Below are 23,141 nucleotides of genomic sequence, written 5' to 3'. Positions count from 1 at the left end.
AAAAAAAAAAAAAAAAACATGTATAACTGTCTAGGGAGAGAGATGCATGTTTATGTTGCTTTGTTGGCAGTTGAGTGTCAAATAGTGGTCTCATTTTCTTAACATGTTTGCCAGTGGGTAAGGGCGAACTTGTAGTGATAGAGGAGGATGATTGCAACTGTATAGTTTGTGCATTGCGTTGCACAGTACTTTATCGTTGGTATACATCCATCCTTGAGCATGGTAACTTCTTAGCTTCTGATGGTGAAAATTATGAACCCAGCCACAGGACCAATCAAGAGATGTCTCTCCTATACCAGAAATGCTGTAAGAATCAATATATGTCCTTGTACAGTCCCTTTTTCATATAGATGCTGCTTGCCCATGTTCCATGAGTGATCAGAGCTGGGAAGTGTCAGGCAAGGAGTCTTGAATTTGCACAAAGTTATTACAGCTTGTGTTGGTAGAAGGGTATAGCCGGACATACACTTCATAATCAGCTGAGTACATTATTTTCCTTTTCTGAATGTCTTTCAGAAACATTGTGGCCATCAAATGCTAAAATATTTCTAAAACTGTCTAAAGTAAAATATGCCTTATAGCTTTGTTCTTAACTTGTTTAGAGATAGAAATACTTCTCTCAAAACTACCTTGGTTGTTGCTGTAGGGGAGAGCAAATGATAATTATGGCTACATTTATTACACACACTGGGCTCAACATTTGGACAGATGTGTACATTTTTAAATGCAAAGCGGGTTAAAGAAACAGTAGTGTAAGATTTTGATTAAAAAATCATCTTTGAATTGCTACAAGAAGACTCTTCCAGAAAGTTCTTTGTTTTTTCTTTCTGCAGAGGTCCTTCTGAAAGACCAGCTGATATGCCGAGAACTGGCATATCTGTTGTTACTACATTTTGTCAGTACTGGTCTGTTTAAACATTCTGTTCTTTACTTGAGATATGTTAATTTTTAAAGTTGTATTTTTACATTCTTTGTTTCTGTTCTGCAGGAATCTTTTGCTAGAGCTAAAAACTGGGTCAAAGAACTACAGAGGCAAGCAAGTCCTAATATAGTAATAGCTTTATCGGGAAACAAAGCTGATCTAGCAAACAAAAGAGCTGTTGATTTCCAGGTAAGAATCGTTTGCTTCCTTTTAACTCATTACAGCAGTGTGTGCCTCCAGGTGTTTCTGCAGTTAACTCCTACTGACGCCTCTAGGTGTCTAATATTGCTTGTTCATATGTTCTTTTATAATCCCAAAACCATTCTACATACAAGGTTTCAGAAGATTTTATCTTAAAGCATACATGATGGCAAACAATTTTATTGAAATTTGACCTCTGTCTAATGCAGCTGAAGAGATATTGAATATCATTTATATATTGTTTATTTGTATTGTAATAATTGTCATATTTCTGTAACTATCTCAACAATCAGAAAGCACAGACAGAATTGCATAGCCTCGTTTGAGAGCTCACAACTGTATGAAGAAAATCCTACTGGCACTATGTGTCTTGCTTGAATAGTTATTGAGATAGCATAAGCTGTTTATACAACATTACAAAATTAATATTCACTGCCTTTATTTTGGCTTATAAAATCCATTTTAAAGCATTGAACTGAATGAATGCCACCATTGTTAAGATTAATTTATCCTGAATAGGAACTTATGGTTCCAGAGGTACGAATATTTGTTTGAAATGTAAAGTGATAACTTAATTTTTTCAAAGGCTCAGGCCACACCCACTAGGAGTTAAAGGTACTCGCTCAAAAAAGAGTTGTACTTTAGGGAATGAATTAAATTATTACATTTCATGTTGTTGTATACTTAATGGATATATGCTTTAGTCTCATAATGTAGTGCACTTTGAGAAACAATAGTACAAGTTCAGATGTAGTTCTTCATTTAATTTTGTTAAATTTTGATTAGTCTCTGATCGACACTGCATAAGGCTTGTGATAGTGTTGCATATCAGGAGCTGCAACACTAACTAGTTTATTATAAGCCTGTTGGACATTTCAAGGACCAGAAATAATTTTAGCAGGATCTAAGCAGGTAGTGGTTTATGTGGCATTATGCTGTCAGACGCAACATACATGTTTAGGAGGACTCTAAAACTGAAATAACATAGAAGTCGCACGTTTTGCTGATGGGTAACTATTCCAGTCTTTGATTGTTGTGGTATGGAGGCACAGTAAGGGTGACATTGAAATATCATAGATTCGCCAGTGAGATACATACGCATCTTTTCTCACATTTAACCCAAGATGTAGGGCAGTGTACTGTTACCAAGGCATCAAAAAAGAAGTTATGTACCTACCATAACATTCCAAGTTAGTTGTCTTCATCTCGCCTTCTTTGTAGCTGGTTTGGGATCGGAGCCGATCCTCAGCTCCGACTCTGCCATCTTCTATAGCTCGAGAGCTGTTTACTGGCTCGAGGCTACCCCTTATCCCATGATGCCTAGCGATAGCTACCCAGATTTTGTTTGGAATAGCTAACCCCAGACATAGCCAGAGAATCAACCTGTCCAAACAAACAGGTTGAGCATACCTGTCATACTCTCTAAGTCAGTAGAGGAAACAAACCAGAGAACACTCAGCCAGTGAAACCAGAACTCCTCTCGATCCAGTAGGACAGGGGGACGGAGGGTGGGACGCAAGAAAGAAGGCGAGATGAAGACAACTAACATGGAACGTTATGGTAGGTACATAACTTCTTTATGTTAAGTTGTCTATCTTGCCTTCGTTCTTGCTGGTTAGGACAGCGTCCCTAGCACCTACAATCCTGGGCGGCTCATTGGAACAGATTCTTCAGAATAGTGGAACCAAAGTCAGCTCTGCTCCTGTAGACCTTATCTAGCTTGCAATGAGAAATAAAGGTATGAGGCTTTGCCCACGTAACAGCTGCACAGATAGAATCCATGGGCAACCTAGATTGGAAGGCTACAGAGGTGGCCAAAGCCCTAGTAGAATGACCTTTTGGTTTGACAGGCAACTCTTTGTTTCTCAATTGATAAAGGAAAGTAATAATGTGAGACAACCACTTGGATAAGGTCACTTTGGAAACTGGGAGACCTTGTTTGCCTAGAGCGTAGGAAAGGAATAGTTGGTCCGACTTCCTTATATCCTTAGTCCTATGCAAGTAAAAACGCAATTGTCTCTGGACTTCCAATTGGTGTAATTTGTATTCTGCCTTGTTGGTGTGGTTAGGGAAAAAGACAGGAAGGTCTATAGATTGGTTTAAATTATTTTCTGAGCAGACTTTCGGAAGGGACGAAGGATTAGTCCTCAGAGCAACCCTGTCCGTATGAAAAAGCAAGTATGGAGGACGAACACATAGTGCCTGAAGTTCAGAGACGTGTCTGGCTGAGGTAATAGCTACCAGAAAGTGTGTTTTCCAAGATAGAAACTTAATGGAGCAAGACGCTGCAGGTTCAAAGGGGGGCATAATTAAAGAGGTTAGTACCAAATTAAGGTCCCAAGGAGGAGGGTGATCTCTCACTGGAGGTCTGAGGAGAGTAGTCCCTCTTAAAAAGGTTTTACAGAGTTTATGAGACATAATGTTTGAATTAGACAACCCAACATGAAATTTAGAAATGGCCACCAATTGAACCCTGATTGTAGCAGAAGCGGACCCAGAATGAAAAAGTTGTGCTAGGAATTCCAAAATTTCGTGGACTGGGGCTGAAAAGGGATCTACGATGTTCATTGTGTTACACTGCTGCAGTCATCACACTTGGGTTATCCTGCCGTCAGACGGTCCTGCAGTCGGCCAGAGTTCCAAAGTCTTGGTCCGGCGTCGGTTGCTGTTGCTTCTTCCCTGACGTCAGTGCGCCAGGGGTATATAAGAGGCATCCAACGCCATTTTCTTCAGTCTTTCTTGCCGCACGGTGCCCGAAGCAGAAGCAGTTCGCAAGTGCCGGTCGGCTGACTCCTGAGATTTTCAAATCGAATTTCAGACCGAAGTCTTCAATAAAGCTAAGTACCCCATTGGGGAACCTTTTCTTGCCTCAGTCCAATGTCAGAAAAAGTTAACGATTGCATTTCTTGTGGGAAGCAAATACCTCATAAGGACTTTCATTCTTATTGTATTCCTTGCCTAGGCCCAGACCACGACATCACAGGTTGTCGGTTTTGAGCTAGGTTTAATAAACTAACTATAAAACGTCAGTTTGATTTCGCCCAACATTATTTTGGTAGGAAATTTAATTATACCATACCATCGGAGCAACCGACGACTGGAATGCATAAATAACACAAGGATAAGGACAGGCAGCCGAGACCTAAACCAGACTCCGAGGCCTCTGCTGGGCCCGTCACCGGTTCTCCGGTTTTCAGTGAGGTGCCTACGCAGCCCCTGACGACCGCTGAATTAGAACCTCAGACGGCTTCCGATTCCCAAGCGGAGATTACTAGGCCTCCACAGCCTTCATCTTTAGCCCCTTCCGACTCCAGGGCAGAAGGTGATTCCGGTGCAGTTGAAACGCCTTCAGTTGCAGAAGGTGTCTTCAGACAGACTACACTCACCATTAAATCCTATGGCAAAAAGGACTGTACAGCAGTCTCCAGTACAAGGCCCCATGCCTAAGAAACAGATGCTTAAGATGGCTGAAGATTTAATTACCCTAATCAGGGGTGCCCATCCCCCTCCTGATAAAAGGCCAAGACAAGAGGAGGATTACGCTTCCTCTGACCACGTCTCAATTTCCTCAGATTCTTCTGAGGAACAGGAATACTCTTTTCCCCCTTATGAAGATTCTGATGCTGAAGAGTCTATTTCCTCAGCATCTCCCCCAGAAGACTACTCTTTTGGGGAAACTTTACATACCATGAGGAAACATTTCCACTGGGAAGGCTAGGATTACTCTGATTCTAAGAAAAGGTTCAGAGAATTTCTTTTACTACACCAGCACAGGCCACTGGCTATTCCACCCGTGTTAGACATTGTGAATGATGTTTATTTAGAATCTAGCCTTAACCCAGACTCTCTACCACCTGCACCAGCCAAAACAGACAGATACTACAGAGTTCCTGACTCGGACAAATTCCTATATAAAAGCCCTGTTGCTGACCCAGAAACCATTTCCCAGGGTCCCAAAGGAGTTAAGGCCTCTATTGCTAAAAATCCTGTACCCTCTGAAAGGGATTCCAGAGCACTAGACAGATGGGGAAAGAAAGTATATACCTCAGTTACTCTAGCCATGAGGGCCTTAAATTGCCAGTTTCACATGCTGAAATATCAGTAATACCTGATGTCTCAGTTAAAACAAAAAAATTATCACACATTCAGAGCAGCCTGATTTTAAGGAAATGCAAGATTTGTTGCATGCTGCTGAACAAGTGGGAAAACATACTTTGCAATGTGGATTTGATTCATTGGAGGCTTCCTGTAGAGCAGCAGTGACTGGGTCTGTCATTCATAGGCATGCTTGGTTAAAAGAACAAACCCTACCTGATCATGTTAAAGCAAAGTTATTGGATGCACCTTTACAGCAGGATGTTTTATTTGGTGTGAAAGCAGAAGAGGTTTTAAAGAAAATGGAGGATAAGGCAAAATCTATGCAGACAGTCAAGGATTTTTTACAGGTTCAACCCCCTCGTTTTAGCAGAAATTGGCCAACAAAAAACTGGTCCTTTCCAGCTTCTGACAGACCTCAGAGGGGCAAATACAGATGCCCAAGGGGCAGAGGTCAATCACAAGGCCCTTACAAGCCTCGACAATGGGGTACCACAACCCAGAAAGGAAGAGAAGACCGGTTTCAAGCTATTAGAAGACAAACACAATGACTTATCCCTCAGACTGCCAAGCAAATCTCTCTTGGAAGCTCCCTTGGGAGGAAAATTAGCACTTTTTGCAGACAACTGGCACATCATCACAAAAGACAAATGGGTCCTAAATATTGTCTCTCAAGGATACAGATTCCACTTTCACACTTTACCAAGGATAAAAGAAATGCCAAACCTGACACCAAATCAATGGGCAGAGGCTCAAAAACAAATTACAGCTCTCATGGACATGAGAGCCATTCATCAGGTACCTACACAGGAGCAAGGACAAGGATTTTATTCAAGACTCTTTCTAATCCCCAGAAAGGACAAAGCCTGGAGACCCATTCTGGACCTCTCAATTCTAAACACCTATCTGCAAGTACCCAAATTCAAGATGCTAACACTACAGCAACTTCTTCCCATGCTGGGCAAGAAGGCTTGGCTAGTAACGTTGGATCTCAAGGAGGCATACCTGCATGTCCCTATCAGACAAAATTGCAGAAGATACCTCCGATTTATTGCAGGTTCAACTCATTATCAATTCTCTGCACTGCCCTTTGGCTTATCTACTGCGCCCAGGGTCTTCACAAAATGCCTGGCATCAGTAATTGCATACTGCAGACAGAGGAATTCAAATATATCCATACCTGGACGACTGCCTTATTCAAGCAGAAAGCAAGGACATTCTTTTACAGCATCTGGTGTTTGTCAGACACCTTTTAAGTTGCCTAGGGTACACAGTAAACGAAAAGAAATCAAAACTAGTGCCCTCACAAGACATAATATTCCTGGGTGCCAGCTTAAATACAACGGCCCAGATGGCTTATCTCATGTCAGACGAGCAAGAAAAACTGACTCAATACTTCAAAAGGATGGCAACAAAGACCCAACTCCCTGCAAGAAAAATTCTGCAGGCCTTTGGATTCATGGCATCTTGCATACTACTAATACCATTTGAAAACTGCATATGAGGAAATTACAATGGTACCTGAAAAGCGTATGGACTCAACACAGCCACAGCTTGGAAACAATGATACCACTCATTCCCTGTCTTCAACAGGAGTTTCTATGGTGGGCTCAGGCATGTCACCTCAACAAGGGTCAGCCTTTTATCTTACCCACAGCCAGGCAAACTATAACAACAGATGCATCGGACTATGCCTGGGGAGCACACATGGCAGGACAGTGCATTCAGGGCAAATGGTCTACAGATCAAAGGCATCTGCATATCAATCAAAAAGAAATGCTAGCTGTACAAAATTCCCTAACAGCTTTCAAGGACCTCCTACATCCAGGACAACTCCTAGTAAAGACAGACAACACCACGGTAATGTGGTACATAAACAAGCAAGGGGGCACACACTCCTACCCCCTATGCAGACAAGCAATGACCTTGTGGAACACAGCACTGACCTACCAAGTTCAACTACAAGCACAATTCCTGCCAGGAAAGAAAAACACATTGGCAGACGATCTAAGCAGAAACATCATGGATCCTCACGAGTGGCAACTAGATCCACAAGTATTTGCAATGATAACTCAAAAATGGGGCCGCCCAGACATAGATCTGTTTGCCAACCCCCAAAACTGCCAACTTCGGAAATTTTGCACAAGGACATACCACCCACTAGCTTGGAAAGTGGACGCCCTCTCATCAGTTGGAAAACATTAACAGTGTATGCCTTTCCTCCACTGCCTCTTCTAGCAAAGGCCACAAATGATACTCATTGCTCCAGACTGGCCACGCCAGCACTGGTATCCGATAGTAAGGAACATGGCTCAAGGCCCACCATGGATTTTGCCTCAAATTCCTCACCTGCTCACTCTGCAACACAATCAGATTCTACACAGCCAGCTCAAGACTTTTTAAATCTGGCTGCATGGCAAATTACCTAAGCAACCAGTCAGCACTTCTCTCTAAAACCGTTATGGATGTCATTCTGGAGGCCAGGAGGCCCAGCACCAGGAAAACCTATTCAGACAAATGGAAAAGATTTTGCAGGCTAAAGGCCAAAATCCCCTTGTTCCAAATATTCCTCAGATTCTACAATCTTTAACCGAGATGTTGCACAAAGGACTTTCTTTTTCATCTATTAAGATCCACGCCTCAGCGATTTCAGCTCACTACAGTACGGATCCTCCTATATATTAACATCCACTGATAAGACAGTACCTCAGAGGGGCTAAGAACATAAGACCGCCCCAGAGAGCACCAACACCAACTTGGGATCTCAACTTTGTCCTGGAAAAGCTTACACTGCCGCCCTTTGAACCAGCTTTTACAGCTGATTTACAGTTTTTATCATGGAAAACTGCCCTGCTGCTAGCAATAACTTCAGCAAGAAGAGTGTCAGAGCTACAGGCCCTAATGGCAGTGGAGCCTTTCATCATTTTTCATCAAGACAGAGTCGCTCTACGAACTAACCCTTCCTTTATGCCAAAGGTGGTATCCAGTGTGGCCCTAAACCAAACCATTCATTTGCCCACCTTTTTCCCAAACCCCCAGAACAAAGAGAAAGGCTCCTGCATTCTTTGAACATTCACAGGCAATTACGTTACTACTTGGATAAAACTAAGGCTTTCAGAAAATCTGACCAGCTCTTTGTATCCTGTGCTGAAGGATCACAAGGAAAAGCTGTCTCAAAACGGACCATTTCAAAATGGATAGGACATTGTATCCGTTTCTGCTACACACATTATAGGAAACCTGTACCTGCTAGCATTAGGCCCCATTCCACCAGGGCTGCAGCTACATCAACAGCATTTCTCAGAGGGGTACCTACAAAGGATATTTTGGAGGCTGCAACTTGGAGTTCAGTGCACACCTTCACCAAGCACTATTACCTGCCTCTATACTCTAAAACCAGAGCTGGCTTTGTCACTGCAGTCCTGCAGGGCCTACTAGCTTCTTCAAACCCTGTTTAGTTCCACCGCCCATCCTTAGCTTTGGGATTCAACCCAAGTGTGATGACTGCAGCATTGTAACACGATGAACATAGTACAGTTTTGTACCTACCATAAATGTAGATGTTCGAGTGTTCACACTGCTGCAGTCCAGGTTAACTCTCCCTCCACCCCCTCTGACCTAGCTGAACTTTTCTATTCCTTTCTATCTTGAACAACCTTTGTGGTGTATTTGCTTGTAACTAAAGGTATTCCTTTTATTTCCTTTACATGTTTAATTAGCAATATGTATTGCCTACCTACTTGGGGGCACCTGACATCTGGGGCAAGAAAAACTGAAGAAAATGGCGTTGGATGCCTCTTGTATACCCCTGGCACACTGACGTCAGGGAAGAAGCGACAGCAACCGACGCCGGACCAAGACTTTGGAACTCTGGCCGACTGCGGGACCGTCTGACGGCAGGATAACTCAAGTGTGATGACTGCAGCAGTGTGAACACTCTAACTTCTACATTTATGGTGGGTACAAAACTGTACTTTCCTAGCCTCTGCCCAACAAGAAAAACATTTCCATTTGCTAGCATAAGTTTTTCTAGTTGTGGACTTGTGAGAGGAGACAATCTCACGTACGGCCGGGGAAATGCTGGGAAGCCTATCTAAGGTTGGAAGTGGAGCAACCAAGCTGGGGTGTTTGGAGGGATTGATGCAGCTCGCCTGATTGATGAATCAGTAGGTCTGGAATCGGATCAAGGACTGATCGAGAAGGTAATGGTGCAGGAACGGAAATCAAATCTGTTGAGGCCAGTAGGGGGCAATGAGGATCATTTTGCAGCCCAATGATATTGCTTTCTGTATGAGTTTTGGAATCAGGGGAAATGGGGGAAAGGCATAAAGAAGTCCCTGAGGCCAATCATGGACTAGAGCGTCTCTGGGTGAGTGACCTGGAAGCAGAAGAAGGGCGAAGTAGTTGCTGCATTTGCTAAGGGGGTGGAAAAAAGATTGCAGCAAGGCTGTCCCCATTTGCGGGAGATCAGATCCGCAACTACCTAATTCAGATACCACTCGTGAGGCATGAGAATAGCTCTGCTGAGCCTGTCCGCTATGACGTTGGACCTCCCAGTGATGTGCATCGCAATCAGAAATCTTTGGGAGGAAATCGCCCACTGCCAGAGTTTGAGTGCTTCTCGACATAGGAGGTAGGACCTGGATGTTCATTGTGCATACAACTGCAGTCATAACAGATGGGTTCTCCTGCCGTCAGGCGGGTCCTCGGTCGGCCGAATTCCAAAGTCTAGGTCCGGCGTCGGTTGTCGTTGCTTCTTCCCTGACGTCAGTGCGACTGGGGTATAAAAGAACCAGCCGACGCCATTTTCATCAGTCTTTCTTGCCGCGCGGTGCCCGAAGCAGAAGCAGTTCGCAAGTGGCGGTCGGCCAGCTCCTGAAATTACGAAAATTTTGCAACCGAAGTCTTCTTGAAAGCTAAGTACCCCGTTGGGGAAACTTTTCTTGCCTCAGACCGATGTCAGACAAAGTTAATAATTGTATTTCATGTGGGAAGCAAATACCGCATAAGGATTTTCATTCCCTCTGCATTTCTTGCTTAGGCCCAGACCATGACGTCTCGGTCTGTCGTTTTTGTGCTACATTCAACAAACGCTCCATTAAGCGTCGGGCGGAGTTCGCCCAGCACTATTTTGGCAAAAATGTAACTACATTATGTCGTCGGATACTCCGACTCCAGTTTTGACTAAAAACGCAAAGATAAGGACCGACACGAGGTCCGGCCTCTACCGACACCGCCAAAGCCGACTACAGGTGGTCCGGTTCTCAGCGAGGCGCCTTCGCAGCCCTGCCTACCGATGACACTTCATTGGTGGTGTCTACTGTGCCGAGTCGCAGGCTCCTCGGCCCACACCCTGACTACAGATACGAAGCCACTCTAGGCGGTGAAACTCAGAATGTAGACAGGTCTGCCTCCTCTCAAGGTGTCTTCAGTCCTTCCTCTTCTTTTTCCATCAAGGCTTTCACTAAGTCTAAAGCAGCCATGCATTCTAAGAGACAAGCTACACAGGGCCCTTCTCCAGGCCCCATGCCTAAAAAACAGATGCTTAAAATGGCTGAGGATTTAATTACTCTTATCATGGGGTTCTCAAACCCCGGACAAAGGCCCAGAGTGGAGGAAGAATCCCCTCCTGACCAGGCCTCCATTATTTCAGAGCACTCTGATGAACAGGAACATTCATACTCCCCTTTTGAAGATTCTGATGCAGAGGAGTCCATTCCCTCCGTCTCCCCCCCTGAGTATTACTCTTTTGGGGAAACCTTGCATACCTTGAGGGAACACTTCCACTGGGTAGGCCAAGAGTACTACTCAAGAAAAGGCTTAGGGATTTTCTCTTGCTCCCTCAGCACAGGCCTCTGGCTATACCTCCTGTCTTAGATATACTAGATGATGTGTATCCGGAGGCCTGCCTTAACCCAGACTCTTTACCTCCAGCCCCAGTCAAGCCTGACAGGTACTACCGGGTTCCTGACTCACACCAATTCTTATACAAAAGCCATGCGGCTGACCCAGAAACTATCTCACAGGGCCCCAAGGGAATTAAGGCCTCCACTGCTAAAAATCCATTACCTTCAGAGAGAGATTCCAGAGCTTTAGAAAGGTGGAGGGGAAAAGGTATACACCTCGGCCACCTTAACCATGAGGGCATTAAACTGCCAGTTCCATATGTTAAAGTACCAAAGTTTCTGTTATCACAGTTGAGAAGCAAAATGTCACAACCTGAACAACCAGACTTGAAGGAGTTGCAGGATTTGATGCATAGTGCAGAACAAGTGGGTAAACATACCTTGCAATGTGGTTTTGATGCTCTAGAGGCCTCATGTAGAGCTGCTGTTACAGGATCAGTCATACGTAGACATGCCTGGCTCAAGGAGCAAACCTTACCAGATCATGTCAAAGCTAAATTACTAGATGCCCCTCTACAAAAAGATGTATTATTTGGTGTTAAAGCTGAGGAGGTATTAAAGAAAATGGAGGAAAAGGCTAAATCAATGCAAACAGTGAAAGATTTTCTACAGGTACAACCTCCACATTTCAGTAGAAATTGGCCTTCCAAAAATTGGTCCTTTCCAGCCATGGACAGACCCCAAAGAGGTAGATGCAGGCGCCCGAGGGGCAGAGGGCAAGCTCAAGGATCGTTTAGAGGCAGACAATGGCAAGCTCCTACACAAAGAGGTGGTGAGGATAGTTCACAGCCATTCAGAAAGCAAACCCAATGACTTTCCCCTTTGCATGCCAAGCAAGGCTCAAATGGCAGCACCCTTAGGCGGAAAACTGGCATTATTTTCGAAAAATTGGCATATTGTCACAAAAGACAAATGGATCCTGGACATTATAAACAGAGGCTACAGATTCCATTTTCACATCCTTCCACAAAAGAGAGGCATGCCAAACCTGCCACACAATCAAAGGGCAGAGGCACAAAGACAAATTTCAGATCTCATGGACATGAAAGCTATTCAAGAGGTACCTACTCAAGAACAAGGTCAAGGTTTTTATTCCAGACTATTCCTGGTACCAAGGAAGGGAAAAGATTGGCGACCTATTTTGGACCTATCCATCCTAAACACATTTTTACTCGTGCCAAAATTCAAGATGCTCACATTACAGCAGCTTCTTCCCATGCTGGGCAAGGAGTCTTGGCTGGTAACATTGGACCTCAAGGAGGCATACCTGCATGTCCGAATCAGACAAAATTGCAGAAGATACCTCAGATTTCTTGCAGGTTCAACCCATTATCAATTCTCTGCATTGCACTTTGGCTTATCTACTGCGCCCAGAGTATTCACGAAATGCCTGGCATCAGTAATTGCCTACTGCAGACTTCAAGGGATACAAATATACCCATATTTGGACGACTGCCTGATCCAAGCAGACAGCAAGCACATACTTCTGAAACATCTGGCTTTTGTAATAATGTTGTTGAATTCTCTGGGGTACACAGTCAACAAAAAGAAATCAAGGCTAATACCCTCACAAAAAATAATTTTCCTGGGTGCCAACTTGGACACAAACACCCAGATGGCCTACCTCACGCCAGAGAAACAGGGGCAACTAACTCAATACTTCAGAAAACTAGCAAATTTCACCAGGCTGACTGCAAGGAAAATCCTGCAGGCTCTGGGATTCATGGCATCTTGCATCCTACTAATCCCATGTGCAAAGCTGCATATGAGGAAACTTCAATGGTAGCTGAAAAACCTATGGTCTCAACACAGCCACAGTTTGGAAACAATAATACCACTGATTCCATGTCTTCAAAAGGAATTTCTGTGGTGGGCTCAAGCATGCCAAAGAAACACAGGTCTCCCATTCTGCAAGCCACAAGCAAATCAAGTCATCACAACAGACGCCTCGGACTACGATTGGGGGGCGCACATGACAGATCGGTGCATTCAGGGCAAATGGTCCCAAAAAGAAAAGCACCTACACATCAATCAAAAGGAAATGCTAGCAGTAATAAATGCTATTATAGCTTTCAAAGACCTTCTGCATCCAGGCCAACTATTGATAAGGACAGACAACACCACAGTAATGTGGTACATAAACAAACCGGGAGGAACCCATTCATACCCCCTATGCAGGCTGGCCATGTCACTTTGGAACATGGCTCTGGAATTACAAATCGAACTTCAAGCACAGTACTTGCCAGGCAAGGAAAACACGCTGGCAGACAACCTAAGCAGAAATATGACAGACCCACACGAATGGAAGTTGCACCCTCAAGTTTTTACAGAAATAATTCAAGCATGGGGAAGGCCAGACATAGATCTCTTTGCCTCCCACAAAAATCACTAATTGACATAATTCTGCTCAAGGACTTTTCATCCACAGGCCTGGAGAGTGGACGCTCTCTCTTTCAGTTGGGACAACCATGACAGTTTATGCCTTTCCACCTCTTCCTCTGCTGCCCAAAGTTCTATTAAAAACCAAAGCAGACAGACCAAAGATGATTCTCATTGCTCCAGACTGGCCAAGACAGCACTGGTACCCACTCCTGAGGAGCCTGACGCATTCCCCACCATGGACCCTACCTCTAATGCCTCTTCTTCTGACTCAGCACAGCTTCAAAACTCTTCACAGTCAGCTGAAAACACTCAATCTGGCCGCATGGAAGATTCCTTAACTTCACAACAGACCCTACTCTCCAAGGAGGTGCAGGATGTTATTTTGGAGGCCAGAAGGCCTTCTACTAGGAAAGCTTACTCCGCAAAATGGAAGCGATTTTGTGCCTGGAATGAGAAAAAGGGCCAGAATCCTGGAATACTGAATTTACCTCAAATATTACAGTATCTAGCTGAGCTGCTAAGCAGTTGACTTTCATTCTCCTCCATCAAAATCCATGCCTCAGCCATTTCTGCAGAATACAACACTGATCCTCCTTTATTCTCTCATCCCCTCTTAAGACAGTTCCTCAGAGGGGCTAAGAATATAAAACCCCCAAGGAAACAACCAATACCTGCTTGGGACCTCAATTTCATTCTAGAAAAGCTGACCTTGCCTCCTTTTGAGCCAGCTGCCTCAACAGATTTGCAATATTTGTCCTGGAAAACCGCCTTCCTTCTGGCTATCACCTCAACTCGCAGGGTATCGGAACTACAAGCCCTCATGTCTGTGCAGCCTTTCATCATTTTCCATCAGGACAGAGTTTCCTTATGAACCAATCCGTCCTTTATGCCAAAGGTGGTATCCAGGGTAGCTTTGAATCAGGCTATTCACTTACCTACCTTTTACCCTAATCCTCAAAACAAAGGGGAGAGACTACTACATTCCTTGGACATCCACAAACAGCTACGTTATTATTTGGACAGAACAAAGCCTTTTTGTGTCCTATGCTATAGGAGCTCAAGGGAAGCCAATTTCCAAACAGACAATCTCAAAATGGATAGCCCACTGCATACACTTTTGTTACTCTTTTCATGGTAAAACTGTGCCTGCAGGCATCAGATCTCACTCCACAAGGGCCACAGCTACCTCAGCAGCTTTCCTCAGAGGAGTTCCTACCAAAGATATTTTGGAAGCAGCCACTTGGGAGTTCTGTGCATACCTTCTCCAAGCACTACCACCTACCATTATACTCCAAAACTAGAGCAGGCTTTGCCACTGCAGTCTTGCAGGGCATCCTGGCTCCACCTAGTGCCTACCACCCCTTTTTTAGCTTTGGGATTCTACCCATCTGTTATGACTGCAGCTGTATGCACGATGAACATAGTACAGTTTTGTACCTACCATAAATGTAGATGTTCGAGTGCTAATACAGCTGCAGTCCAGGTTTCCCTCCCTCCTTCCCCTCTTGGGACAGGCCTATTGGCTAACACCTCCTCATACAACTTGATTGGGGTATTCATTTATGGTGTATTTGCTTGCAACTACTGTTTTTTGATTATATTGCACTGCATTATTACATAAATTTATGTATTGCCTTCCTTCTGGGGGCACATGACATCTGGGGCAAGAAAAACTGAAGAAAATAGCGTTGGCTGGTTCTTTTATACCCCTGTCGCACTGACGTCAGGGAAGAAGCGACGACAACCGACGCTGGACCTAGACTTTGGAATTCGGCCGACCGAGGACCCACCTGATGGCAGGAGAACCCATCTGTTATGACTGCAGCTGTATTAGCACTCAAACATCTACATTTATGGTAGGTACAAAACTGTACTTTCCTCCCTGCTTGTTGATGTACCACACCACTGACATGTCCGTTTGAATTGCAATGGTCCCGGTAGGGAGAGAGTCCTGAAGAGCTTGCAATGCTAGGAGCACGACTCTCATTTCTAGGACGTTTATATGCAGATGGTACTCGTGAGGCTGCCAAGTGCCTTGGACTGTCCTACCCTGATAATGCCCCCCACCCTATCAGGGAGGCGTCTGTGGTCACTGTGGCAACCGGAGGGGGCTGAATGAAGGGTCTGCCCTGAGTCACTAGTGGGGAGACCATCCATCAGGAAAGGTGCCTTTTGCATGCTTCTGTAATCTTGATCATGTGAGACATGGGCAGCTGTTGGAAAAACCACTGTGTGAACAGAAGCCACTGAAGGATCCTCATGTGAAAGTGGGCCAGTGGGATTAGAAGAACTGCCGCTGCCATGGAACCCAGAGTTTGAAGGACGAACCGGACTAGGATTCTTTTGCTCTGCATTAGAATATGTACTTGCTGGCGAATTGTAGACACTCTTTCTGGCGGTAGCCTTGCGGACATATTCCTTGTGACTAAGTCTGCTCCAATGTAGGTGATAGAAAAATCTGCCTTGTTGCCCTGTCAAGCTAAGTTTATTGTAATGCCTAGCTGGGAGCAGATTGTGATTGTGTAGTCCCTGGCTTGCAGAAGTTGATGCCTGGTAGTGGCAGTGAGGAGCCAGTCATCTAGATATGGAAACACCTGGAATTCTTGACGTCTCAGGTGAGCTGTGACCACTGCCATACATTTGGTGAACACCTTGGGGGCTGTGGTGAGACCAAAGGGCAGAGCTCTGAACTGGTAATGACTGGCTCCCAGCCGGAAGCGAAGGAATCTCCTGGAGCGCCTGTCCTTTTTGATATGGTAGTACACATCTTGAAGATCTATGGAGCACATCCAATTGTCCTGACGCAGAAAGGGTAGAGTGGACTGTAGCGTGACCATCCGAAACTTTGTTCTTTGAACAGACTTGTTTAGTCTGCTGAGATCCAGAATTGGTCTCCAGTCCCGTCTTTTTTGGTACCAAAAAGAACCTTGAGTAAGTTCCGGATCTGTGTTGGTCTGCCGGGACTTCCTGGATGACTCTTTTTTTCTAGCAGTTTTGAAACTTCTATGACTGCTTGGTCCCTCAGATTGGGTGGAATATCTGGAAGGGATTTGCTTGACGGTAAGGGGGGTTGAGAGAAGGGAAATTTGTAACCTCCAGATATAATGGACCGTACCCATTTGTCTTGTGTTAAATTTTGCCAGGTTTTAGGGTACAGTGAAAGTCTTTCCCCCACTGCCTCCAGAGGCGGGATGCTGGGCAACCCTTCAGGGATGCTGAAAGGGCTTCTCAGAGAAGGATTCTCTGTTGCCCTGGTTCTGCGGACCCCCTCTGCCATGCGGACGGCATCTGTTGTTGTTGTTTCCCCCTCCGCCCTTGGAGGAAAAATCGTTACATGCGTCAGGCAAGGCTCCCTGGGATTTTCGGAACCACATTTTACCACTCTTCTGACCCTTGGGGTATGGTCTGGAAGGAGTGAAAAAACGGACTCCCACAGCAGAGAGAGTCTTGCCTTCTTGCTCACACCTAGTCAAAGTGTCTTTTCACCTGTGGTCCAAAAAAAAAAGGAACCATCAAAGGGGGTGTTGGTGAATGACGCTCTAAAGGGTTCTGCAAAATTACACAGCCGCATCCATGCATGTCTCCTATGGGCCACGCCCGTACCTGCGGCTTTACTCGCACCATTGGCTGCATAGGAAATGAGCCTCATGGAGGAGTTGACTACAGAATTAAGCATCACCAGCTCGGAAGCCACTTTAGCTTGAGCCCCCTCAGCTGATGGATCTTGAAGGGTATCTCTAAGCTCTTTAAAGGAGATCCCTCTGAAGCTGGGTAAAATGGCATAAGTAGTTCAGCGAACTCATAGAAAAGGTTGCTGAAGCAAACATTAGCTTCTCATATCTGTCCATGGTCCTAGACTCCTTGTTAGGAGAATGGACAGATGAAGAGGTTTCCGCTAACTCTTTTTTGGTAGCTGCTGCTACCACCATGGCATCAACAGGAACACCTTTGCTAAGGAACTGCTTATCGTGGGGTGCTGTGATGAACTTGCCAGGTCTTCTCGGAGTTGGGTCCACTGTATCTGGGGCTGACCAAGCCTTTCGAGCCACCACTGACATAAGTGGATCGAAAGGTGGAGAAACCCAGGAGGTGGAAGGTTGGGAACCGAACACATCCAGGAATACAGACTCATCCTCAGTAGGGGCTAGGGGATTCCAGTTCCCCCTCTGTTTAAGCATTTCTAAGATGTCCGAAAAGGAAACATCTTCAGAGGGGGATCTCAGGGGACCCTTCTGAATCATCTAAGTCTGTATCAGAAGTGACAGACTTAGGGGAGTCTTTGTGCTTCCTCTTGCACTACTTCTTATGAGGGGGCTCCCCTGAATGATCAGGGGAGGCCTCGGAAGAAGAGGAAACACGTAATGGGGTGCCCTGGAGCGCAGGTTCCCCACGCTTGGGGTCTGGAGGAGGAGCAGAGGTTGGCACAAGCACTGCAGGGGACAGAGCCGATGGGGCCGATAGTGGAGCTGACTCAGTGGCCAGCACACTCCTCATGACATTGAAGGCATCCCTGCCACGATGCAGAGAAGGCTCCAGTTCCAAGGAAATCGGAATCCTTCTCCGCACCGAGGGAGACTGCTCCGAGGCCGATGTAGGAGCTGAGCTCACCTGCGCCGAAGCTCCGAGAGGGAGAACTGGGTCGGACAAGGGTCCGATGTCACTCGCCCCCTCAGAGCCGACGACGGAACCGAAGGACATAGTTATCGGAGCCAACGGTTCCACTCCTCGAACCCCAATGAACTCTGGCTTCAAGCTCAATGGAGTCAGAGGAGGAACATTGATAGAAGTGGACGGAGCCGACACCTGTTGAGGAGGGCTGGACAATATCTTGGCAAGTGCCTGCGACTTTAGTAACCTACTGACCACTCTCTCCACGTCGTGATCCAACAGCCTAGAGGATTGAGAGGAGTGAGAATATCTGTGACTGCGCTCGCTCTGAAGCAGGGGAGACCGAGGAGCCGAATGTAGCTATTCCAAAGAAGGGGACCTCAGCCTCTTGTGGCTCCGCGAAGGCTCCGAAGTTTCTGATGGAGCCGATGGAGAGATAGTCTTATCAGTTCCAGCCGGAACCGAAGTAGTAGGTAGAGTCTGAACCAAAGACTGCTCTGAACTTGGAGCCGATGATTTGGTAGATTTAGGGGATTTCACAGGCTGAGTCTTGGCCGGTGAATCCTGGGGCTTTAAAAGACCCCTAAGAATAAGCTTATTCTTATGCTCCTGCAGAACTCTTGGACTAAATGCATGGCAGATAGAACAAGAGTCCTGCAGGTGCACAGAGCCTAAACAATAGACGCAAGAAGTGTGCCCATCTGTCAGAGACATTTTCTGACAGCATGAGTCACACTTCCAGACACTTTGGATTCTTTTGACATCCTGTAACGAGAAATACAACAATAGCTAACAAATCAAAATACAGTCTACAGAAAAACACAGTATACTAACAGACTAAAGCTAAAGTTTTTTTTTTTTTTTTTTTGATAGGAAAGCCTCTAACTCAAATGGCTAGCCTATAAAGAAATTAGAAGGAAAGCCTCTAACCTAAATGGCTAACCTGACAAGAAAGGATAAGAAGGGGGGAAGGGGAGCACTCTGCAAGTTAAACGAGTTTGATAAGGAAGGGAAGGAAGCTACAAATACACACTAGCTAACACAACCAAAAATAAGACTAAAAGTTAACAAATAACACCTAGGAAAAAGACTATTTTTAGTAAAAAGTTCTATAAAGAAACTTTATACGAGCCTGAGCCAGAAAAACGACACCTTGCAGCTGAAGCAGCAAACGAGATCTGGGTAGCTATCGCTAGGCATCATGGGATAAGGGGTAGCCTCGAGCCAGTAAACAGCTCTCGAGCTATAGAAGATGGCCGAGTCGGAGCCGAGGATCGGCTCCGCTCCCCAACCAGCAAGAACGAAGGCGAGATGGACAACTTAACATTAAAAAGTTACTGTATTTTACATACATGCTCCAATGTCAAGTGGCTCATCAGTTAACATGCTTGCCTTTGTTTCTGGAATATAAGAAAGCTGTGAGTTTTTCCCCACCCCCAGGTAATTGGATTCATTTTCCATTACCTGCAGTGCAGTGTGGTGTCGGGGCTGAACTCTGAACGTTATGCCCTTCAGACATTAAACTAAGGAAGAATTGGCCTGAATCACTGGTAGGTCAGGTGGACGTAAAGTGTCCTATGGCAGTTGTCAAAACGGGTAGGTGCCTGTCTGTATGTCTATGATTGTACTCCTTTTGTCTTTATCTGATTTGAGGCCATTGTATATTCTGTAAATAGTTAATTCATTTCACTCTTATTTGATCTGTTAAGTTGATTAATTAATGTTTTATAAAATAAAAAATTTTTTGAAAAAAAAAAAAAAGGGTAGGTGCCCTTTACATATGTTCATTTTTGCATATTTACATTCTTGGATGTCTACACACTGATCACTTTCCTTTCCCTTAGATATAAACAGTAAATATAAATTATTTGTCTTTCTATTCCTCATTATTTTTGTCACAATCAAAACTGTATAGCTGATGTTATCCATGTCTTCAATCATCACCACAGTGTCTTGGATCTGACATCGGATCCAAGCCAGCAAAATGCACAACAGATGGAGCCAAGGCTCTGGCTCCTTTCACTCCCATAATGATCTGCTGCTCTCTAATCCCTAGATCTGATTTGCCGTGCTTATGGTGCAAACGCATTCCTACTGACTAGCTAAGTAAAAATTTAAAGTCTTTTTCTTAAATTTCTTTCTAGTTGGTAGTGTTTAGTGTAGGGTAGACTAGTTAGTTATCTTTTATAGTGTAGAACCTCACACCCCTTAGTTATTTAGTTATTCAGTTTAGTTGTGTGTATGTGAGCTTTCACTCCTTTTATCTTCCGTTAGACATTAGGGCTTACTTACATTGTTGTAGTTTAGTTAATGAGGGTCTTTGTGTGTGTGTTTGTGTGTGTGTATTATGTCTGATAGGCCTGCTGGATTTAAAAAGTGCTCCTCTTGCGGTCAGAAAATGCCATATTCCGATACGCACAAGGAGTGTATTTATTGCCTGGGCACTCTGCACTTGGAGGTTGAGTGCAACCTTTGTGCCGCGTTTAACCCCAGGGCTTCCACGGAGTGCCGTATCAAGTTGCTCTTTAAGGGTCTGTTGCAAGAGGGACTCTGTTTCTCCCTCTAAGGTTTCCTCTTCAGACCCGAAGAGGAAGACCCCTTCCTTGCCGGTTCCCGCCAAGAAATCGTGGCTGTTGGATCCGAGGTCTTTGGAGCCAAGAGCTGTGCTATTTTCGGTCAGGTCCGGGTCCTCTGTGTTTCAGAGGTCCTCTGATCCGACCGATTCGTCAGATCCAGACACTGAGCCATCTAGGACTTCGGATCCCATCATTATCTTGGAGGAACCTGCAGTCCCTTCCACCTCCAAGCAAAGACCACCGACTACTTCAAGGCATCAGATCATTTCCCACAGAGCTTGGCAGTAGGTCAGGAAGGTCTCCTTCCAAGTCCACTTACTCTTCTGCCTTCTCTTAAGTCATCTAGGAGTCTTCTACCTTCAGGCATGGAGAGGATGATGAGTTTTCTCAAGGCCCAGATAGAGCTGGGTCGCCTGGCTTCCCCTGCCCATCTGGCAAGGGGACCCTCTTCCCCTCCAGCTTCTCATTCTCCTTATCCAACACCTTTGGGTTTGGGTTCCAGGGACCAGGAAGTTTGTGGCCAAATTTGAATGAGGCTGAGTATTCCTCCTTTCTCATCCCCACCGGGGTTCCTGGCTTATTCTGTTCCTCCACCCACGGATTAGGGTGAGCCCCGTTCCTGAGTAGTCAATGTCAGCTCCTCAGGTTGTGGGGATCTCTTACCATCTTTCCAGACCGATCCCTTCATCTAACTCTTCGGCTTTTGATAGTTCTGGACCAGTATCATCTGAGGGTCCAGGTGTGGTTTCCGGGCGTGTTCCTCCCTCCAGAGAAGTTCAGCCTCTGATGTGGGGGACGGGCCCGCTTCCTGCCCTTTGGCCTTCCGGGTGATGAAGAGGACCTTCTCCAGGTCTGGAGTTTCCTCTGTGACACCTCCAGGTCCCTCCTGGCCCCTTTCTGCTGTGGCTGGCGAGGCCTCTCATCCTGTCCCAGGTCAGCCCTCACGATAAGAGTCTTCATGGGGATGTTCTTCATCTCACATTGCTGCAGTCCTTACACTTGGGTAGTCCGCTGTCCTCGGTCGGCCCGAATATCAAAGTATAAGGCTGACGGCGGTCATGGCGCATTAGACTGACATCAGGACGTCAGGGTACAAATGCGCATGACCGGCGTCATATCCTCAGTCTTTTTGCCGCGTGGTCCGATGCAGAAGCAGCGTTGCAGTGTGCCGTTCTGAAATTTTGGTCGGAGTTTCAGACCGAGTCAAAGTTGGCTAAGTACCCGTTGGGAATATTTTAGTTTTTCTTGCCTCAGTGGTTTACCGGATGTCAGAAAAAGTGAATAACTGTATTTCTTGTGGGAAACAGATACCGCATAGAGATTATCATACTTTGTGTATTCCTTGTTTAGGGCCTGAGCACGACATTGTTGGGTGTCGCTTTTGTGCTAGGTTCAATAAGCGCACTATTAAGAGAAGGTTAGATTGTGCCAGGTTAGTCTTCGGGAAGCGGTGCAATTATAATATGCCGTCGGATGCTCCGTCCGCTTCTTCGAAGAAGCGCAAGGACAAAGCAGCTAAGCCCAGGCAAGAAGAGAGCCTGCACGGACGCCGGTTCTTTAGAGGTGTCGGTGGAGCCGGGGGTTCCGCCGGAGGTTTCTCTGGAGTCCCAGGGGGAGACTCTGTTATTGCAGGATGTGGCCTCTCAGGAGGCAGGTCAGGCTGAAGGGGCTTCTCAGGTTACTGTACTCCCCTCCCTTCCTAGGGTGGTTAGGCCCTCTCCTTCTGTTTCCAAGGCTTCTCCCAGAGGCAGGCCAGGTTTAGCTTCAGTTGGTGTCACTCCTAGTTCTTCTGGATCTGTGCCCAAGAAGCATATGCTTAAAATGGCAGAAGATTTGATTACTTTGATTAGAGGTTCTTTGCGCCCTCCTGATAAGAGACCTAGGGTGGAACCTGAGTTGGGGAGTTTTGAGCAGGCTTCGGATGTTTCAGAGTCTTCGGCTGAAGACTTGCAGGAGTATTCTCCTTATTCTGATTCTGATGTGGATGATTCTACTCCTTCTGCTTCTCCTCCTGAGGATTTTTCTTTTTCAGAGACTCTTCTTTCCATGAGGGAGCATTTTAAGTGGGAAGGTCAGGACTTCTCTGATTCCAGGAAAAGGCTTAGGGAATTTTGTTTTACCCCAGCATAGGCCTTTGGCTATACCTCCTGTTCTGGATGTTGTGGAAGATGTGTTTGCAGAGGCTTCTCTTAATCCTGATTCTTTGCCTCCTGCTCCTGTTAAACCGGATAGGTATTACAGGGTGCCTGAAGCTCATAAATATCTTTTTAAGAGTCCTAGGGCGGACCCAGAAACTGTTAGTCAGGGGCCTAAGGGTGTTAAGGCTTCTGTTGTTAAAAATCCGGTTCCTCCAGATAAAGAGGCCAGGGCTTTGGATAGATGGGGAAAGAAAGTCTATACTTCTTCCACCCTAGCTATGAGGGCTTTGAATTGCCAGTTTCACATGTTGAA

At 45.5% G+C, this 23,141-nt stretch overlaps 1 protein-coding gene across 1 annotated transcript in view; it reads left to right on the top strand.

Annotated features, from left to right (window-relative positions):
• RAB5A (RAB5A, member RAS oncogene family) overlaps window positions 1-23,141 on the top strand; it is a 194,979-nt gene that overhangs the window by 9,455 nt on the left and 162,383 nt on the right. Inside the window, exon 2 of the mRNA XM_044066234.1 lies at window positions 989-1,111. Coding sequence (XP_043922169.1) covers window positions 989-1,111 — 123 coding nt within the window. The remainder of the gene's footprint in view (window positions 1-988; window positions 1,112-23,141) is intronic.

The sequence above is a fragment of the Protopterus annectens genome, chromosome 3.part1 (assembly GCF_019279795.1).
Source record: "Protopterus annectens isolate FY-2018-M chromosome 3.part1, PAN1.0, whole genome shotgun sequence".
Classification (NCBI taxonomy): domain Eukaryota; kingdom Metazoa; phylum Chordata; order Ceratodontiformes; family Protopteridae; genus Protopterus; species Protopterus annectens.
The sequence above is the reverse complement of the archived record's forward strand: the minus strand, read 5'-3'. Positions and strand labels throughout refer to the sequence as shown.